This window comes from Thermothielavioides terrestris, chromosome 1 (genome assembly GCF_000226115.1).
Source record: "Thermothielavioides terrestris NRRL 8126 chromosome 1, complete sequence".
NCBI classification, from domain to species: domain Eukaryota; kingdom Fungi; phylum Ascomycota; class Sordariomycetes; order Sordariales; family Chaetomiaceae; genus Thermothielavioides; species Thermothielavioides terrestris.
Genome location: NC_016457.1, coordinates 4,586,302 through 4,605,340, shown reverse-complemented (window position 1 = coordinate 4,605,340; position 19,039 = coordinate 4,586,302). Strand labels below are relative to the sequence as shown.

Sequence of the window (19,039 nt, the reverse complement as noted above, 5' to 3'; positions counted from 1 at the left end):
GCTGCGGGCCTTGCCGAATGACGTCGTTTCGGCGCATCTCAGGCTTCTCGCACTCTGCCCGACTGCGACCCGAGTTCGGATGAGCGACAGAGATCATCTCATGTCTCTTCAAGATCCTCTGGTGCACTTGGTTCCGTGTGTCTCGACACAGTGCACGTCTTGGAAAGGCACGACCCCGCATCGCTGCCCCAACTCAACTAAGTTGCCTTAGTTGAACGCTCGATCCAGCGGGGTCCGTTGTCGGTCTGCAGTCGGGTCTGCGACGGCGGCCAACATCACCACGCCCTTCCCTGCGCGATGTTTCATCCCCTTGCCCCTTGGTGGAGTTGATGGTCAGCAGAGTTCTTGATTCTTCGAAGTGCAATGATGCCTGTTGCTGTGGGGTGGGCGCAGGAGACATCTGAGTTCTGCCTCTGACTGTGAAACTTCCTCAGGCGGTGGAGCAGCGGTCAGGAGTTGGGCCTTGTTGTTCGAGGATCTGCTGTCCCAACTACACGCTCTGCGCCGTGTCACAATCAAGACAGCCGAGCCATTCGTTTGTTGTCTTGCGTCCTGGCTGCCGTCATTTCTACTTACTGTCTCGCTCGCCGCTGCCTTGCCAGCCGATGCATCGTCCACAAGCACAATTAAGGCGCCTCCAGGTCAACGCCGCCCACGATGGAGTCGGAGCCGAGCAGCAAGAGGCACAAGCTGGGCATGGTTTCCGGGGTCTACATCCCGGTCTGCCTGAACATTCTCAGTATTCTCATGTTTCTGAGGTTTGGGTTGATCCTGGGGCAAATTGGCCTGTTGGGCATCCTGGGTATGTTCTCCTGGTGTCCACTCACCCCTATCCCCCTTAGCTCAGCACGTGCAGACCTTCCTGACTTCAAATACATTAGGTCTCATGTTCATTGCGTACCTTGTTGACTTCGTCACCACGCTCTCGCTCTCGGCAATTGCGTCGAATGGTGAAGTCAAGGGAGGAGGCGCCTACTACCTGATTTCCAGGTCCCTGGGCCCCGAGTTTGGCGGCTCCATCGGCATCCTGTTCTACCTGGCCCAGGTGCTGAACACGGCCCTCAATGTTGTCGGTCTAATCGACTGCATCAAGCTCAACATCGGCCGTGACATGCCTAGCGGGTACTGGTGGGACTACCTCTTCGGCACTCTCGCTCTGGTGCTCTGCACCGGCCTCTGTCTTGCCGGGAGCTCCATATTCGCCAAGGCAAGCAATGCGCTTCTGGTGGTCTTGACTGTTTCCACCCTCAGCATCCCGCTCTCGGCCCTGGCAAAGCCAGCCTTCAGTGACCCGGACAGGGGCATCGAGTTTACAGGCGCCAGCCTAGCAACGCTGAGGTCCAACCTGCTCCCTCACTCCGCCGGCGCCGAGTTCAATGGGTTCGCAACATTCCGAGACCTGTTCGGCATCTTGTTCCCCGCGACCTCGGGCATCTTTGCTGGTGCCTCCATGTCCGGGGACCTCCGAAACCCAAGCAAGGCGATTCCAATCGGCACGCTTTGGGCCATGCTCTCTACGCTCGTTGCGTACTTGCTTGTCGTCCTCTCCCTGGCATCAAGCACATCACACGCATCGTTTCTTCGGAACCCGAACATCATTCAGGACACGAACCTGTGGCCCCCGATTGTCTTTGCGGGCGAACTTGCTACTACCTTCTTCTCCGCCCTGATGGGCGTCATCGGGTCCGCCAAGCTCATGCAAGCACTTGCTAGGGACAAGCTGTTCCCGGGACTGTCTGTTTTCGGCAAGGGCTCTAAGAAAGCGGACGAGCCTATTGTCGCCATCTTCCTCACCTACGTCGCTGCACAAGTCGCCATGCTCGCCAATCTGAACCAGATTGCTACCCTCATATCCATGGGTTACCAGGTGAGAGTCGCAAGGGCTACAGCTATCCGAGCTTCGCAGCCGCCTCTAACCGCAGATAGATGACCTTCTTCGTCATGAACCTTGCTTGCTTTCTTCTCAAGATTGGGTCCGCTCCCAACTTTCGCCCCGGCTTCAAATTCTTCAGCTGGCAGACAGCGTTTGCCGGCAGCATCCTCTCTGCGGCTGCCATGTTCTTCATCGACGAGACTTATGCCACCACGGCCGTCAGTCTCTTGGTCTTTCTCTTCCTCCTCATCCATTATCTCAGTCCGCCGAAGCACTGGGGCGACGTCTCCCAGAACTTGATCTATCATCAAGTGCGAAAATACCTGCTGCGGCTGAAGCCAGAGCACATCAAGTTCTGGAGACCGCAGATCATCCTCCTCATCAACAATCCCAGGAGGCAGACGCGGCTGATACAGTTCTGCAACTCCCTGAAGAAAGGAGCTCTCTACATCCTGGGACATGTCATTGTCACGGACGACTTCGCGGCCGGTGTGGCAGAGGCGAAGCTGCAACAGGCCGCCTGGACCAGGTACATCTCCGAGTACTCTCGGATCAAGGCTTTTGTGCAGCTCACCATGTCGCCCACCATCACGTGGGGGGTTAGAAACTTGGTGTTGTCTGCGGGTCTAGGGGGCATGAGGCCAAATATTGCCGTCATCGGCTTTTACAACATGGATGAGTTGCGTCGCTCTGGGTCCCAATTGCAGGTTCCCAACGCACCCGTGTCTCTCAAACCAACCCAACCGGGAGATTCGGACTCTGAAGCCAAGATCAAAACCAGGAGAAGGCGAAGAGGGGACACGTCTTCCCGTATCCTGGAAGGAGTGCTGCCTACTGATGCCATGAGGACGGAAGAGATGATGTCGGTGACGAGCTATCTCACAATCCTCGAAGATCTGGCTCTGCGGTACCGCTTGAACGTCGCAGTCGGCAAAGGCTTCGACGCCCTGGAGACGCCGCGGCGGGACGGCAGCAATACCAAGAGGTACATTGATCTCTGGCCCATACAAATGTCGGCGGCGCTCACCGCGGGTGGGAAGGATGTGCTCACCACAAACTTTGATACCTGTGAGTGTCCCCATTGGCAGACTCTGGGCATCAAATCTAACTGCAAGCAGACACGTTAATCCTCCAACTAGGATATATTCTCCACACTGTTCCAGCGTGGAAAAAGGTCTATAAGCTCCGAGTCCTCGTCTTTGTCGAGTACGAAGGGGAAGTTGAGGAGGAAAGGGGACGAGTGAAGGCTCTGCTGGAGAAGCTGAGGATCGATGCTCAGGTGCTGGTGTTCTGGCTGGCATCCGGCCACTTGTCGACTTACGATCATATCATCCACGGCCATTTCACGAACCGCGAGACCGAAAAGCTTGTCAACGAGTGCTTGAGGAACCAGGAGTGGTGGGAAGAGCTGCAAAACTACCGGGGAAGTCAGTCGATGACCCAGTCCCAAGAGCTTGCGTCCGCAGCGCAGGTCATGGAGTCGACATCAGGCCGACCAAGCCTGTACAACCCGCACGACGGTCCTTCTGATGGCCGAGAGAGAAGGCGCCATAGTCTGGCGCAGCTCACCGAACTACCAAAGAAGCCGTCCATGTCGCAGCTCGTGAAATGGGGCGTCAGCATGGGCATCCACACACAGAACCTGCCCTTCAATGTCTTCGACAGCTCGGACACGGACGCTGGCTCCGACAGCGACACCGAGAGCGACACCTCGGAGACGGCGGTCGTGGATTACCACGATGATGATGCGGACAGCGTGCCCGGCAAAGGTGACGACCCAGCCAGGCGTCCTTTGCTGGCTGCAATCCGACGGCGGAGGAGCTTTGCGGATATATTTGCCCGCGTAAAGAGCCCTCGAAAGGAGCGGAGACTCAAAAGATCACGGTCACCCTTGGAGAGCTCTTACGGGACGATCATGTCAGACACTCGCACTGGTAGCGACTCGGGAATGGAAGCGGCGAGGCACAGCCGGAACAGGTCGGAGCTGTCCCCAGCCCCTCGAGGGATCCTAAAGCCAGAAAGGCCGCCTCTGTCAAGACATGGCTCTACGGCCATGAGATTCTCGAGCAACCTAGTGCCCGAGACAACAATCACGAATGAGGACGGGAGCGAACCGCGGATCATGTTTGCCGAGGCAGAGGCTCGCACGTTTTCTCGGCAGTCGTCGTTTGGACGCATCGCGAGCGAACCCGGTCCCGGCGGGGAGAGCACAACTGACAAGAAGGTTTCGTTTGCTGAGGCTGGTTCTGCCGTCAAATCACCGGCGAGATCACGGAGGAGCTCCATGTCGAAAGCACAGGACAATGGCGGCGACGCCTTAGTCGACATTCCGGAACTACTGACGTCCTATCAGCTATCAGAGGGCGAAGCCGACAAAAATGGGTCAAGTTATTCGACGCAAGATCTCTCGCTGTCTTTCAACGACCTTCCCAGCCGGGCCCAACATTTGATTCTAAACGAGCTCATGCGGCAAAACAGCAGCGACACAGCCGTGATTCTGACGACGCTGCCCATCCCCGAGGAGAACACGTGCCAGAGCGAGGAGGCAAGCTTGGCATATCTGTCCGACGTCGAAGTGCTCTGCCACGGGCTGCCTCCTGTGTTGCTGGTGTTGAGTAACCACATGACCGTCACCGTGAGCCTCTAGGCTGGGTAATTGCTGTCTTCAGAAGAGATTCGTGGCATCGGTGCGCCACACTAGGTGGCCTCTGCCATTGTTTGGGTACCACAGCTGAGGCGTTTCGGGGACAAAGAAGGGGAAGCCCGTTCGACACAATGAAACTCGTGGGAGAGTCCGGCCGCTTTTTGAATGAACAGACATGAATGCGTTCCTTGATGACACGAGTATCATACCCTAGCACAAAGAAACAAGCTTATTTTCTCCTTCTACCCTATTCCTATAAAAAGTGTTGGGCCACCGCAACCGCACGTGGCTGCGCGATGCTGCTTGGTTCCAACGACAATGCCAATATTTGCAATGCCACACACAGTCCAGGAACTATCGTTAACCAGGAATATCCTATTCTTAACCGCCTGGCTATGTCAAGGTACCGTTCAAGCCCTAGCAGCTCAACCGGCAGCTTTGCTCAAAAACTACGAGATCTCGGCCGACCCAAGCCCAGAAACGAAGAGAAAGAAGCGAAAGACTTCGAGATCGTCCACACCCCAGACAGACCAGCAAGGCTTGTGGCGGCAATCGTGGTACCCAGTGAAGAAGAGTGTAGTGAGCAGATCGCGAGGTGGCGGCGTGCCTCTGCCGACAAACACGTCAGCATGTTCAGCGGCGGCCCGCAGCAGGCAAACACACGCCCGGTAGGTTATCGCCCCCTCCGACACCCTCAGGGGAGGGTCGAGAAAGAATCGGCGCTCCAAGCTGGGTTTGTGCTTCCCCTCCTGCCGAGCTGGGACTGCCAGGAGGAGGAGGATGTCGCGAGACAGGAGACTCCTGATGGTGCTGACTATAAACGACAGCAGCGACTCCAAGACACAACTACGGATTCTCAGCCCGGTAGCACCGCGAGAAGCACTCCAGCACCTTTGTTTTCCGGCGCGGCGAGGGATCAAGCACCGACCGACCAGTCGCGGAGTCCAAGTCCAGCTCTGGCCACTGTCGCGGGGGACATCGGCTGGACTGGACCAAGGCCACGTGAAGGTAGGCGCCTTGGTCATGCAGACGAAGTCTCGGAAAACCCAGTTGACAAGGAGCAACTAGTGCGCATGGAGCTGTACAGACGCGGCGTCTGTCCATTCTGTCACAGGTCTTTTGGACATGACGTCTCGCCCCAGTTCTGCCCTTTCCTGGGCTGCAGGCGGGACCTGACGGTGTGCCTGGAGTATCCCAGGAGGAGTGAGCCCCAAAAGGCGCCGCCGAGGCTCGCTGAGCGGCAGCTGCTCGACATCACGTCGAGGGCTGATAACAGTCTCTTGAGTAACGGGGGAAATCACGGGAGGCCTGTCCGGCGCGAGGCGGTGCCAGACCTCAGAGTCGAGGGGCCGACACCAACAGACCAGATACCCGCCAGACCTCTCGCTCCTCCGTCAACCGCTCAGAGACATCATCAGAAGTCGTCTTCAGCTCCCAACGCGATCCGCACCATCTGGCCAACCCCGGGCGGGATCTACGACCCGGCGAGGATCGACCAGCCCCGGGCGCCCCAACGAGAGCGGTACAAGGAGAAGCCGCTGCCCCCGCCGCCCTTCCCGCCGATCCGGTCAAAATACCGGCCGACGGCGGCATCCCTAGCTCCCACTTCATCCGCACCAGCGACTTCCGCTCCTCCTCCCACATCCCTCAACGCATCCATCGCAGCGCGGCACCAACAGCTCTACTCGCAGCAGCAGCAGCTACAGCACCCCCGCCGCGGCCCCGCCGCCGCGTCCACAACCACAGCCACCAAGAAGAAGACGACAACGACCTCGTCTTCTTCCCTCTCCACATCCGTCCCCACCACAACCACCACCACCACACCCTTCTCCTCCAAGCCCACAGCTTCCGCCGTCCACCCACCCCCACCACCACCAACAGACGTCCGCGAGCGCCCGCCGCCGGGGAAGAAACGGCCGCCCCAGCCCCCGCAGCAGCCGCAGCCCCGGCCACGACCGCGGCCGCGGTCGTCGTCGACGCCGGCCCTGGGGGACATTCTGGCGTGGAAGACGCCGGAGGAGCGGGCGCGGTTCGAGAGGGAGATGCGCGAACACGGGAATGACGCGGACTTGTTTTTGGATATTATTGATTTGTATAGTGAAGAGGAAGGGGATCAGGGGAGGGGGAGAGGGAGGGGGATAAGGAGTGGGAGGGGTGGGAGGGGTGAGGGTGGGTGGGTTTAGGAGTAAGGGACCGGTTGGTTGGTGGTGGAGTTGGGTGGGTGAGTGAGTGGTGAGTTGGTTGGGTGAGACGGGTATGTACATACACAGACAAGAAGATTACAGTGGGAAGTTGGGGGTTATGGTTGGTTTATTGGAGAATGAGGATTGACTAAATATTTACTTGCTTGAGTGATTTGCCTTTTCGCCCATCACTTTCGAACCGTGATTCTCCCCGTGTCTATCATCCACCTCTTTGAAGTATTGTGGTTTATAGACGCTATCAAGACTAGCGTGCAAGAGTTCGGCTTTCCAACCCAGACAAGAGGATCCAACCCAGCTTTCCAGAATTGACAAACCCCTAATGAGTGACCGAGTGTTGTTTCGTCGACCGGGAGTTGTTCGTTCTTGTCGCGGTTTGTGCTTTATGCTGCAGAGCACTGGGCCAAATTCCGCTGTGAAGACTTCGGTCGGTTCTTGGATTCTGCAACATAGTTAGCAACGAGACATTATCATTGAGTTGCTGACAATGGACGAAACAGGGGAGAAAAAAAGGAAGAAGAAGGAGAAGAAGAAGAAGAAGAAAATGAAGGAAAGAAGTGAAGGAAAGAATCGGCAATATTGAGAAAACGTACGAATTATGGACTTGACTGTGGAGCTGATTCCCCTCTTCTTCCTCCAACCCCTTGCGCAAGGTCCGCTCTTGCAGCTGGACATTTCCCGAGTCCCATCCGTAAGCCTCTAATGGTTCAGGCGAGTCTCGGATGCTTCAAGTTGGTGAGTAACGTGTTATCGCCATTGCTGCCGGCAAGAGTCAGAGACAGGAAAGGAGAAAGGAAAAGGGACAGGAGAGGGACGGGAGAAGGGACAGGAAAAGGAAAAGGAAAAGGGAAAGGAGGAGAGACAGGAGGAGAGAAAGGAGGAGAGACACACACAAAGTAAACAAACGCATCAAAACAAACACATAGAGATCAAAAAAAGAGACGGGAGAAGAGGCAAACACAAAGTAAACAAAACACCAAAACAAATACACAGGACTTCAAGAAAACTTACCGAAAATGCACTCGATAGTGCCTTCCCCCCTCATCCTCTCAACCTCCCCTTTTCCTCCCCGATCTCCTTCTCCTTGTCTTCCTCCCAGGGAACCTCCCTCTCACCGGCGCCCCTCGGCGGCGCGGGCTCGAGTCCCCCGACAAGGTCCCACCCAAGCTGGACGTCGTCGACATTCCGGTTGGGGACGAACGGCCGCGGGACGATGGGGCGGGCGGGCGGCTCGCTGGGCCACCACAGCCGGACGTTGTCGACGGTGCGGTGGGCGGGGGGATCGGCGGCAGCGGCGGCGGGCGACGAAGCGAAAGATCGCGCCGGGACGGTGGCGCGGGCAGCGTGGGCGTGGGCTGCTTGCGGGTGGACAGAAGGTGTCAGTCAGTGTTTTGCTTCCGGAACTCAGCGCTTTTCGCGCGGTTGGTGTGGGACACGACGGCGGGCTTACCGAGCGGCGGGACGGGCCGCGACGATGACAGCGTCGACGCCGGCATGGGCGACGACGGAACGCGAAGGGGCGCACAGGCGCGGGCGCGAAGAAGGCGTGGCGCGAGCATCGTGGTGGTTGCTTGCTCGTGTCGAGAGATGTGTGTGTGTAAACTGAAGGAGGAAGAGAGAAGACTCGGTTCTCGCTCAGGAACGGGGTATTTATGCCATACCCCTGGGCCTGGGGGACTGCGTGAGCGTCTGAAAGTGACTGCATTGAGATGGAAAATCGAGTCCTGCAGCCGAACGTTGTGAGTCCGCATGCATATGTATGCGCTCTGGCCTCGTCAGTGTATGCCAGAGGCGCTAATTGACCATCGTGACTGTCAATTTTCCTCGGTATATGCGTGTCGGTCTGCAAGGGCGTTATCAAGATGACAACTTCGGGTCCATGTGACCGAGACGTGACGAGTCCAACATGCGTATATCCTCTAGTCTAGTCGATTCTATGCAAGTCCAGCTAGTTGACCTTTGTGATGGTCAGCTCTCCCCGGGATGTGCCCTCTAGTTCCAGTAACCCGCCGGCTTCTAGTTTTTTCTTCCACTTGGCGCTCTCGTACCTTGCCAGGATTATTGTCATCCTGAGAATGGCCTCGCTGCTCGACGCGTGTTCCGTGACGTCGTCCCCCATCGACGTAAACGTCCATCTTCCAAACGCCCAGTTCAGGATGTACCTGCTCCTTGCGTGTGGCGGCGTCGGCATGGTCACAACATCATCCGAATTTTGCAGAGTCCCCGAAGCGGACAAGACTGCTTTGATGCGGTATACCTCATCCTTCGGCGTGGCCTTCAGGAAGCGCAGCAGCTTTTCCGCGTCCACCACCGCGCCCTGCTCCCCCTTCAGCTCGACCGACAACACTTCGACCTCCGACTGGTGGTGTTGCCTCTCATGCTCATGCTCATGCCCGCACCCGTCCCCGTGCTGGCACTCCCCGTCCGCAGCAGCAGCATGCGCAGCAAAATCCCCCTCTTCCACCAGCCCCCTCGCCAGCGCGCCGTCAATCCCAAGCACCACGTCGACATCGACCCACCCCTTATCGCTCTTCACCCACGCCACATCCACCTCCAAGTCCCCCAGCCGGTCGAGCACCTCATCGAACCGCCTCTCCCCACACGCTTCCCACTTATTGAACACCACCAGATCTGTATACCTCGCCTGCAGCCGGGCCGTGTAGCTGGTGTCCTCGTAGCCGGCCCAATTCTCCACGTCGATGACGCTGACGACGCCGTCCAGGACGTACTCGCCGCCGGTCTCGCGGGCGAGGCGGTTGACCTCGAGGGCGAGGGTGGCGGGGAAGGCGCTGCCGCTGGTCTCGACGACGACGCGGTCGGGGCGGACGGAGCGGCGCAGCTCGGCCAGCGCGGGCCCCAGCTGGCCGACCAGGTTGCAGCAGATGCAGCCGTTGAGCAGCTCGGTGACGCCGGCGACGGCGGACGCCGACGCCAGCTGCGAGTCGACCGCCAGGTCGCCGAACTCGTTCTTGAGCAGCGCGAGCCTGTAGACCGGATTGCGCGCGCACAGCTGCGGGAGGAGGTTGAGGATGAGGGTGGTCTTGCCGGCGCCGAGGAAGCCCGTGATGATGGTGACGGGGATCGGGCGGCGGCCGGCGGGGCCCGGTGGCTGAACAGGGTCGGTTTGGGTCATTTGTTGGGGCCGAAAGAGCGTTTTTGTTTTTGTTGTAATTAGATTGTCTTTCTTTAAGGTCTCGTAGTAACGAGTGTTTCCGACGCTCGAATTGGCTTTTGGAAAAGGGGAATTGGAGTGACAGGCGCCGATTTGAATCAGCTTTTTGAGGTGTTTGCGCGAAGGTCCCAGACTGCGGGCTTGATAGAGGGGCATTGGTCTTGGCAGGGGCGCCGAAATAGAAGTTGCCGCTCTGTGAAAATCCCCGACTGGCTCGTTGCTTGACACTCAATTCAGACGACAGTGACGCAACCAGCACGCCCTTGCTGGACAGAAGCATGGAAGCATCGCCGCCCTTCAAGCCCTAGCACCCCGAGGTCATTCTGCAGTCGACATCTTCGGACTCTCACAGTGCGCTGCTGAGTCGCATTAAACCAGTGATTTTGCCTCGATTAACTGTAAGGCATAGCAACTTCCTCTCGGACCGGTTGACGCCGGCGACAAAGAGGCGTTTCAAAAACCTATTGGAAGACATTACAACTCGATGTCCTAGTCTATGTAGATTGGATACTTGCAAGTAGCTCGAGCCATCCAATTCGCAATGCCAGTGTGGGCTATCAAGTCAAAGCACCACACCTTGCAAATTGGGGGTGACATCATAACACACCTTACTGAGCGCATGGAGGTGCCAAAACACCGCAGACCCAGACGGTGGGCTTCCGCTTCCTCGCCGCGCTTGCGTCGCTCAGCATAACGTTATCCGTACTGAAATTGAACCATCATGTCTCAGTCATCCGAGAAAAACGCAGCCCGCCGGTCCGACGCCCCTGATTATAAGGCCAAGCTCGACGAGGCTGCCTCGCGAGCGAAGAGTCCTCCTTCAAGCGAGGGCCAGAGCACCGGCATGATAGACAAGCGTGCGTGCGTGCGTGCTCAAGGTTCACTCTCCGTAGCGTGACGACTGACCCAGCGGGGGAATCAGTGTCTGAATACGTCCCGGCCGTTGGGAGGATGCTGGGTGGTCAAGAAAAGCAGCCCGAGACGGAGGTCTCGCCCGCAGGGAAAGAGATGCCCGGCCCGCCAAACCGGCCCGAACACGACACGCAGATCGAAGAGTTCATCAGGGATCAGCATCGCAGTAAGAAGGTGGTTGCCATCGACCAGGCCAAGGATTCCTAGCGCTGTGGCATGACCTTGGAACAACTGCTGGGGACGAAACACAAGCCATCCTAATAATGCAGTTGAGTTGGTCGGGGAGAAACTTGGGAAACCAGAATGTCACCACCACCCTTTGGAGACTCCTCTAATGGCCTACGGGACTGCATCTTCCCAGTTTGAGTGCCGAATGCTCTCTTCGAACATGCAATGTCACGCGTTTCGAGGCCCCTATGGCAGGGACACTGGAGGCGCCTGGCTCGGGCCCAACAATGCCCGACCAAACGGCCGACAGCGAACAGCGAGAATCAGGGTGGCTGGATATATCTTCATGCTCTGATTTACACGGTACTGCCCAGTTCGTCCCCGAGACTGTCACAGCACGACACCGTCTGGGGAGCGACGGGGGAGCAGAGCCAAGCTTCGCACAGTCGCTCGAGGAACAGCAGACAAAACTGCCCTGGAACATCCGCGCGATCACATCCCTCGGCCGAGGCAAGCGACGTGGCGGTATCCGGCACTGCGACCTCGAGCTCAACGGCGGACTGCCCACAGAATCTGCGAGATGGCATGTCTCCAATCTATCAGCATCTCTCACCCACACGGTTACAGGATGAGAAACTTCCTATCAAGGAATTCGATCTCCGAAGTAGATCTCATTGGAGATCTGGCAACCTAACACCGTGGGATACTAAGTGGCGGTCGTGGCAACTTCGTGAGTACTTTTTGATCTGGAGAAGAAAAGAGGAAGATTCCAAAATTTTCCAAGCAGCTGCGCAGTTATACGGCCGGCGCATGAAGTGTGGGGCCGACCTGCAACGCCCAGACCTCTCGTTATCGATAAGCCGGCCGCCCAGCTCGCATACACAGTAAGGTACCTCGATTCCCTTGCACAGCAAGCCCCCTTCAACCACCTATCCCTTCACCACGCGCAACCAACCGCCCACGATGCCCTCAGACGAGTACACCTCGGTAGCGCGCGGGCCACTCAAACTCAAAGGCGCCGCAGGCGTGACCAAGAAGAAGAAGAAAAAGGACAAGGACAAGAGCGGCGCCCGCACCGATCTCGAGAGGAACCTGTCCACCGGCAACGGCGACGGCGCTCTGGCGCGGAAACCATCCGACCCCCCAGACCGGCGACCATCCGCCGAGCCCAGCGACGCACAGGACGACCAAGCCAGGGAGGGGGAAGGGGAACTCGAGGACCCAGACAGCACCAAGACGGAGGCCGAGCGGCGGTTTGCCGAGGCGAAGCGGAAGCGGGTACGCACAAACCCCCCCGTCCCGTCCCACCACCTATATATAGTCTACACATAGAGCTGCCCCGTAAGAAAAAGATCCCTTTTGCTAACGGCGTCGAAAACAACACAACAGCTCCGCGAGCTCGCCGAATCGGCCCGCAGCCGGCCCGAGCTGCTCAAGACGCATAAGCAGCGGGTGGAAGAGCTCAACGCGCACCTGGCGCGGCTGAGCGAGCATCACGACATGCCGAAGATCGGGCCCGGGTAGGGTTCTGAGCTGGTACATACCTATATATATATGTGTGTGTGTATGGGTGTGTATGGGTGTGTATATGACTGGATGGGCGTCTAGGTTTGGTGCGTTTGTCGCGGCCGGGGAAGGATGGGGAAGGGGTGTGTTTGCGAGGGCGCCTGAGGTGGTTCTTGGGTAGGCAGGCACGAGGTGACACGGATTCGATATTAGAACGAAGAGGTGATGGGGATAGAGTGGAGCGGTCTGATGTGGTGGGACTGGGGGAATGGGAAGGGACGGGGTGAAGCTGGTCTGGAAGCGGAATGGTCGGGCTATTCCACCTCAGCCAGGAGGAGTATGGGCGACATCGAGACGAGGTAGGCTACCAATTCTTAGTTTTATCCATTTGTCGATACCCAGAGAATATTATGAGCACAAAGCTACCACCAAGCCCCGACTCTGTCCGGCTTGTATTAAGCGTTCTATTAGTCCGGCCCTTGCGTGGCCTTCCGTCTATGTACCCTCATGTATCCTCGGCTGGTGGCCGCCCAGCTGTGTCTATCCCAAGCTTTCCGCCTTTTCCTCCCAAAATAGCAAAAGAGTGTCACATCGTGGTCATAATCCCAATCCCGATATGTGAACGGGGGTTCCCATACCCCGTGATGTGTGAACTATGAGAGACACTACCCGTCCTTGTGTGTTCCCCCGCTAACGAATGCAAAAAATGCAGAGAGCCCGCACCAAAACCCCGCGCAATGCAGAGAAAACAGACTGGACCAGAAAGACACAATAAAGAAATGAGCGACACGACAAGGATCTCCGCTCAGATGCAAAGACAGCCGCCTCTCTGGGTGATCTTCCTCTGGTTCCATCCCCTTTTTTTCCGTCGTGATGGCTTACACCACGAGCAGGAGCGCCGTGAGGCCCACCGCCCCGGCCAGGATCGAACCGCTGCGGCGGTGGCCGTCGGCGGCGTTCTGAAGGGATGGGCTGTTCGTCGAGCTGGGCGCGGCTGTTTCGCTGCTGTCGGCCGCCACGAAGGCCGTCGAGGTGACGGTGACGACCACTCCGTTGGGCGAAGTGCTCGTGAAGGTCTCGACGACCGTCTTGGAGGTGTGCGTCGGTGGCGTCGTTGTCGGGATGACGGCGGAGGTTGTCGAGCTTGTGGCTGTTTGTTGTTTGTTAGCAATGGACTTGCTGTCGGACTCATGATATTGAAAATGAGATGCACAGAAACAAAACGGCGTAAAGCAACGCAAGGCTCACGTACCTCCAGCATTGGAGGAGGACGGCAGCATTTGAGAGTCAGAGGACAAAGTCACCGGCCCAGAAACAGGAGAAGTCGATGGACCAGAGGACGTACCAGGTGGAGAGGACGAAGAAGGAGCGGTGGTTGTGGTGGTGCTCGAGCTGCTGCTAGGGTTGGTGACCGGTGGCACGCTGCTGGAGCTAGTTGGCGACGGGCTCGAAATCGTCGAACTGGCGCTCGAGGGCGGAACGGTTGAGGAAGGTGTAGTGTCAACAGGGGGAGTTGAGGAACTCTCAGTCCCGGTTGGTGATGAGCTAACGCTCGCGGTGGTCGAGTTGACACCTTCGCGCCTCGCGAGCTGCAAGGTAGAACTCGCCAGCGTCGCATCCACTTCTTGGACGACCTCAACTGTTGGTGGTTTGGACGCCCGCACTCCATCCTGAAAGCGGTCCGGGTCGGGAAGAGATGCCGGGGAGGGAAGCAGTTCTGGGCGGCCGGCCCCTGTCTGAGAGCCCGTCGCGCCTAGGTGGCAAGGCATCCATGAAGACCGAACCGAGGCAGCTCCGAAAAGCACCAGCATACACAATAGCAGAACTAGAATTGCTCGCCCAACATATGCCATTCTGCCGACCGGCGCTGGGCGTTGCCGGATGTGCGAGTTTGGCTGTGTCCCGGAGACCGTCTTCCCCGGGGCAACGGTGGGAAGAAGCGGTTCGGAGGAGAACGAGTCGCCGTGTTTTAGGGGATCCATGGCGAGGACAGGGGAATACACAATAAGCGAGGAGCCAGGCCTGTCGAGTGTTGATCCCGGGGCTCTGGGATTGTTGGGTGTTTTGGTGGTTTTTGTTCACAAGGCCGGCAGCTGGAGCAGGAGAGCGAGAGCCCGTTGGGTGGTCAAACTGTGTTGTTGGCGGTCAGCTCTTGGGTGTTGCACTGGTTGGACGGTCCCGAGATCGACCAGGACCATAACAAAGATTTAAGCCACCAGGGCACCCAGAGGAAGGAAAAGAGAGCGGTACCATAACAAGCGCACTGGATAAAATGCGACTGCTGGCCGGAGGAGGAGTTGGCGCCCCTTCGAGGCATGACGAGAATATAAGCCTCGTGCTGATGACGACCGGGGCCCGTTGAGGCGCCCAGATCCTGGTTTGTGGGAGGGCCAGCTGCAGATCGTCTCAGCGTGGATGACGCCGCAAGGACAGGGATCTCGCGCCAACTGCGCGCCAAGCTGCGTCGACAGCGACGCTAAGATAGCCCGCCAGTGGAGCCGGAAGTGCGGCCGCTTGCTCGCTTCCTGGGTAGTGTGGTGTTGGGACGGGGCCGAGACCCGGTCGAACCTTCCAAGCTGTTTCCGGATGGCCAGCTTATCACAGTATGCTTTTGCCCGAGTTCGCGAGAATACAGCAGAACCGGGCTTTACTCTCCTCTCCGCACTGGAGAGAATCGGCCTCGGCTTGGAGTCAATTAGTTAATGCCAGCGCAAATGACCCGTGCATTCCGCCACGAAACCGGCTGTCTCTCCTCTCCACTTCGTGTTTGAGCCGTCGGGCATCCGATGTCAGCGGTCCCAGCCTGCCCGGGCTTGCACAGCCGCCAGCCATTCGCTTCTCGATGTTTCGCCATTGGCCGACAGTGCGTGTGGGGGGCAGATTTCTGCACTGGGACCCACCGGATCGACACGCATCGAGCTGTCGGCGGCGTTCTTGGCGTATCCCGTGTGCTCCTGCCACCGCAACGGTGCTGTGGCTCACCCCGATGCCACTGGTTTCCAAGACACAGGAGCGTACTCGTCAGACTGGGCAGTGTACGGAGCATCTACACTATGATTCCTTCCGGCCGAATCCTCGTTCTTTGAGTCGCACCAGAAAATCGGCCATTGTTGCATTTGCATTTGCATCTGCAGGGCTCCGTTATGGATGCCCTCGTATTGTCGACGTCATCGATTCTGGAGTCGGCTGAGGCTTTGTGGCGGAACTCGGGTTGATGGGCCAAATGTCCACGGGATGTCCGATCTCGATTCGAGCTCAACACGAGCTCTCTGGAACGACGATTGTCTGATGAGCTGTGTCACGGCTTGGTGCATGAGTGTTTCAAGTTCAGCCATTCGATGTGTCTGTCTCTCTGTCTCTCTGTCTGCTTAGTCGACTACTCCTGTAATAATTTTCTTAAGTTTTAGTACCTAGATACAATAAATGTTAGACGCTCTATATCCAACAAGTTACCTAATATACGCTCTAGGTTTGACCTTCCTAGTACACCTTTTAATTCCCTTTTTACGTTCCTTCGTTAATAAGTACATTCGATAGCTATATATATTATTATTATTATTCTTACTCCAATATGCTGAGGGAACTTTTCTCTTCTTTCTACTTGCTTGCATCCTTGCCGCAACGCCGACAAACCCTTCAAAACTACCACCGTTCGAAAGCTCTCGCCGAGCCCTATCCAGCTATACCGGCCACCACTGCACGCAGTCCATTGCGCGAGTGTAGGAGGTGGTAGAAAACAGGGCAATCTAGCAACGGCCGACTAGCGGTCAGACTTTTCGCCCTCATATGACCTACCCGCCCTACCGAGCTAGCCCAGGCCCCAATACTTGCCGACGGCTAGCAACGTTGACCATAGCCGCTAGGCGATAGGCGCTAACAACCCCGCCCCTATAGCGCTTAAAAAAGGGAGGCCGGCCCAAACTGGCCCTTCCCTAGCTATATAGGCCTAGCTAAAGGCCCACTAGGCCTATAAGGAAATTTAAAGCCTCTAGAGTAGCTTGCTAGCCCTAGTGCTAGCTAATACAAAGGCCTAGGCCTAGGGTATTATTAGTAAGCTAAAGGAGGCCTACTAGGCTAGTAGTTAGGCCAAAAGCTCTACCTTAGGGCCTACGAGCCTACTTAAACAAGGCCTATAGAGGCTTATAGCTAAAGAGGTTAAAAAGGCCATTGTAGAAGCTAACTAACGGAAGCTATAGGCCTGAACCTAGGCAGATATAGCCGTAGGGGCTCCTCTAGGGGACCCTATTGCCCCTTAGAAGGTAGTCCTACCTAGGGCTACTAGGGAGCTTACAATATATAAGGCTAGTATACTAGCTAAACTAGCTAAGAAGACTCTAGCCTAGGTGATCTAAGCTGTTAACTAAGCCTTAGAAAGGCCTAATAGGGCTATAGTAGCTTGGAAGCTCCTTAGTAGAGATATTATTTTGACCTTTAAAGACCTAGCTACTAAGGAATAGTATTTAGCTAACTAAGAAAAGTAGGTCCTAAAGGCCTTTGGCCTATAGGCTTAGGAGGCTATAAGGACCTTTGTAATCTTGGTTAAAGGGGTATACCGCAAAGACCTAGAAAGGGTCTTAGAGGCTACTTTTCAATAGGAGATTAGCCTCTAGAGCGTTAACAAGGTTAAATTTAGGCTCCTAGTGGCTAAGGGCTATACTAAGGCTATAATCCTTATTGCTTTAGCCAACTAATCTAAGGCTATAAAGGCTTATAAGGAAGGCCTACTTTAGAGGGCCCAACTATTCGACTATAAGCTATATTAGCTAACTTTGAACCCTACCTAGTACTTTAAATATTAGAAGTAGGGGTATATTTAACGCTATTGCTATAAAGAGGCCTTGTGCCCTAGCTATAGAACTAAGGCCTATAGCTAGGAAGGTAGATAGGCTAAGATAGACTACTTTGCTTATAAAGGCCTTTAGCTACCCTATTGCCTAGCCTATAGGGGAAAGCACTTAGTCTAGGATAGGAGCTGCCTAGCCTAGGTCTAGGTCAAGGCTAAGGCTTAGAAGGCTTACGCCTATTGACCTTGGACCTTTGCCTAGGCCCTAGTCGCTAGGCCTAGCTACTAGTCTCGAGACAATAGCTAGATCTTTGCCCTCGACCTAGTTGAACCTAATAGCCCTAGCTTAGCCTAGCCGTTAAAACGGCCCTACAGTAGGCCTAGCGGTATAGTAGTTGCAATCTAGGAGGTAGCTTAGGACCTAATATAGCGCTAGCTCGACTACAACTTTGTAAGTTTAATTTCTACCTAGGGCTTCGCTTTTTAGGCTAGCTAGCCTAGCCAACCACCTAGCTAACTACCTAGCTAACTAAAGGCCTAGAGCCTAACCTAGCCGACTACCCTCAACTACCTAATGGCGCTATAACTATATAGATCTTGTTGTAGAATACCTAGGGTAGCAAAGAGGCGATTGAGGCTTTGCTCGAGGAGTCTAATTTCGATATCCTAACTATCTAAGAACTGTAGATCAACCTATTTACTAAGTCGACCTATTGCCCTTGAAGCTCCTAATACTACTTGGTCTATAAGCCTAAGGGCTAGGTAGCCCTATATATTACTAAGCGCTATAGGGTTAGCCAATAGGACTATAGTTGTTACGGACCGGGCTGTACCTGGGCTAGGTATATGGGGCTGCGCCTAGGATCCGCGGCGGCCCCAGGACGGATCCGCGGCGGCCCCGGGACGGACCCATGGCGGGCTCGCCTCGTGCCCGGAATAACGTTGGTCCGAACCCACTTCGCGAGCCCCTGAAAAACTCTGCGCGTAGGGACCGTAGCCTATACTTCTCCTTTTTCCTTCTTTAAAGTAGTTGAATAGAACATCGTACGCTTATCTGTAGACACTATAAAGCTAGTACGTTACAGTTCAACTACCTTCACATAGATGGAGCAGCTATTACTTTTAGGTGTAGACGAGAGCAGTACGCTAGGCGTTTCGACGCCGGTACTGAGTAGGCTAGACGCTACTATAAACAACCTAGGCGTCCTATAGGTCCTAGACCTAGATTGGGTCTATGAACATTTCCAACTTTTGTAGGAGACGATCGTACGTTAGAACGTAACTATTAAGGAACTTCGTATAGCCTAGATTGCTATAGCTTAGACTATGAATACCTTTACAGTAGTAAATGCCTAGGCTCTAACGACTGACATCGTAGCTCTAGTAGCTCCTTAGACATAGTGGAAGCGCCTCTTTATAGGACAACCCTTCGACGGTAAAAAGGAGCTCTTTACCGTTTAAAGGGCTATAATAGCGTACATCCTAGTAGCGGACTAGGACTTTATTAGAGGTCCCTATGACCAGTGGGTATTTATTTAAGGGAACTTTAGTTGGAGGGTCTAGGCCAAGGTCGTAGCCTTCTATAAGTTAGGAGGACTTAGCTGCAACTACGACCTAGGAGCGTTTCTTAAGTATTTCGTAATAGTCTATATAGACCCCTACGAGTAAGTTATAGCTTTAATGGAGCTAGATATACTTCGCTAAGGAGATAACGAGCCGTTCTCCTCTTTTATTGTTTATTTCAAGGCGAAGCTATCGAAGGCTAGAGGATTCAATTGGA

The 19,039-nt window shown here is 55.7% G+C and overlaps 6 protein-coding genes across 6 annotated transcripts; 4 read left to right on the top strand and 2 right to left on the bottom strand.

Moving 5' to 3' along the window:
• The first annotated feature begins 1,798 nt into the window (after window positions 1–1,798).
• On the top strand, window positions 1,799–4,608 carry THITE_2108456 (uncharacterized protein). The gene is made up of 3 exons (XM_003649635.1): window positions 1,799–2,402; window positions 2,478–2,941; window positions 2,992–4,608. The coding sequence occupies exons 1-3, from the start codon at window positions 1,927–1,929 to the stop codon at window positions 4,518–4,520; spliced, it is 2,469 nt and encodes an 822-aa protein (XP_003649683.1). The 5' UTR covers window positions 1,799–1,926; the 3' UTR covers window positions 4,521–4,608.
• Window positions 4,609–4,912: 304 nt separating this feature from the next.
• On the top strand, window positions 4,913–6,700 carry THITE_113032 (uncharacterized protein; the record flags this gene model as incomplete). The annotated part of the gene is made up of 2 exons (XM_003649634.1): window positions 4,913–5,185; window positions 5,216–6,700. The coding sequence occupies 2 exons, from the start codon at window positions 4,913–4,915 to the stop codon at window positions 6,698–6,700; spliced, it is 1,758 nt and encodes a 585-aa protein (XP_003649682.1).
• Window positions 6,701–8,568: 1,868 nt separating this feature from the next.
• THITE_2108453 (uncharacterized protein) lies at window positions 8,569–10,329 on the bottom strand. The gene has a single exon (XM_003649633.1). It carries the CDS (start codon window positions 9,849–9,851, stop codon window positions 8,667–8,669), a length of 1,185 nt encoding a protein of 394 aa, XP_003649681.1. The 5' UTR covers window positions 9,852–10,329; the 3' UTR covers window positions 8,569–8,666.
• Window positions 10,330–11,102, top strand: THITE_2108450 (uncharacterized protein). Its single transcript, XM_003649632.1, has 2 exons — window positions 10,330–10,747; window positions 10,813–11,102. The coding sequence occupies exons 1-2, from the start codon at window positions 10,612–10,614 to the stop codon at window positions 11,007–11,009; spliced, it is 333 nt and encodes a 110-aa protein (XP_003649680.1). The 5' UTR covers window positions 10,330–10,611; the 3' UTR covers window positions 11,010–11,102.
• An 809-nt stretch (window positions 11,103–11,911) lies between these two features.
• Window positions 11,912–12,862, top strand: THITE_2062706 (uncharacterized protein). The gene is made up of 2 exons (XM_003649631.1): window positions 11,912–12,248; window positions 12,360–12,862. Exons 1-2 carry the CDS (start codon window positions 11,934–11,936, stop codon window positions 12,492–12,494), a joined length of 450 nt encoding a protein of 149 aa, XP_003649679.1. The 5' UTR covers window positions 11,912–11,933; the 3' UTR covers window positions 12,495–12,862.
• Window positions 12,863–12,928: 66 nt separating this feature from the next.
• THITE_2149045 (uncharacterized protein) lies at window positions 12,929–14,748 on the bottom strand. Its single transcript, XM_003649630.1, has 2 exons — window positions 13,822–14,748; window positions 12,929–13,626 (listed from the first exon to the last, which is right to left on the bottom strand). The coding sequence occupies exons 1-2, from the start codon at window positions 14,456–14,458 to the stop codon at window positions 13,355–13,357; spliced, it is 909 nt and encodes a 302-aa protein (XP_003649678.1). The 5' UTR covers window positions 14,459–14,748; the 3' UTR covers window positions 12,929–13,354.
• Window positions 14,749–19,039: the final 4,291 nt, after the last annotated feature.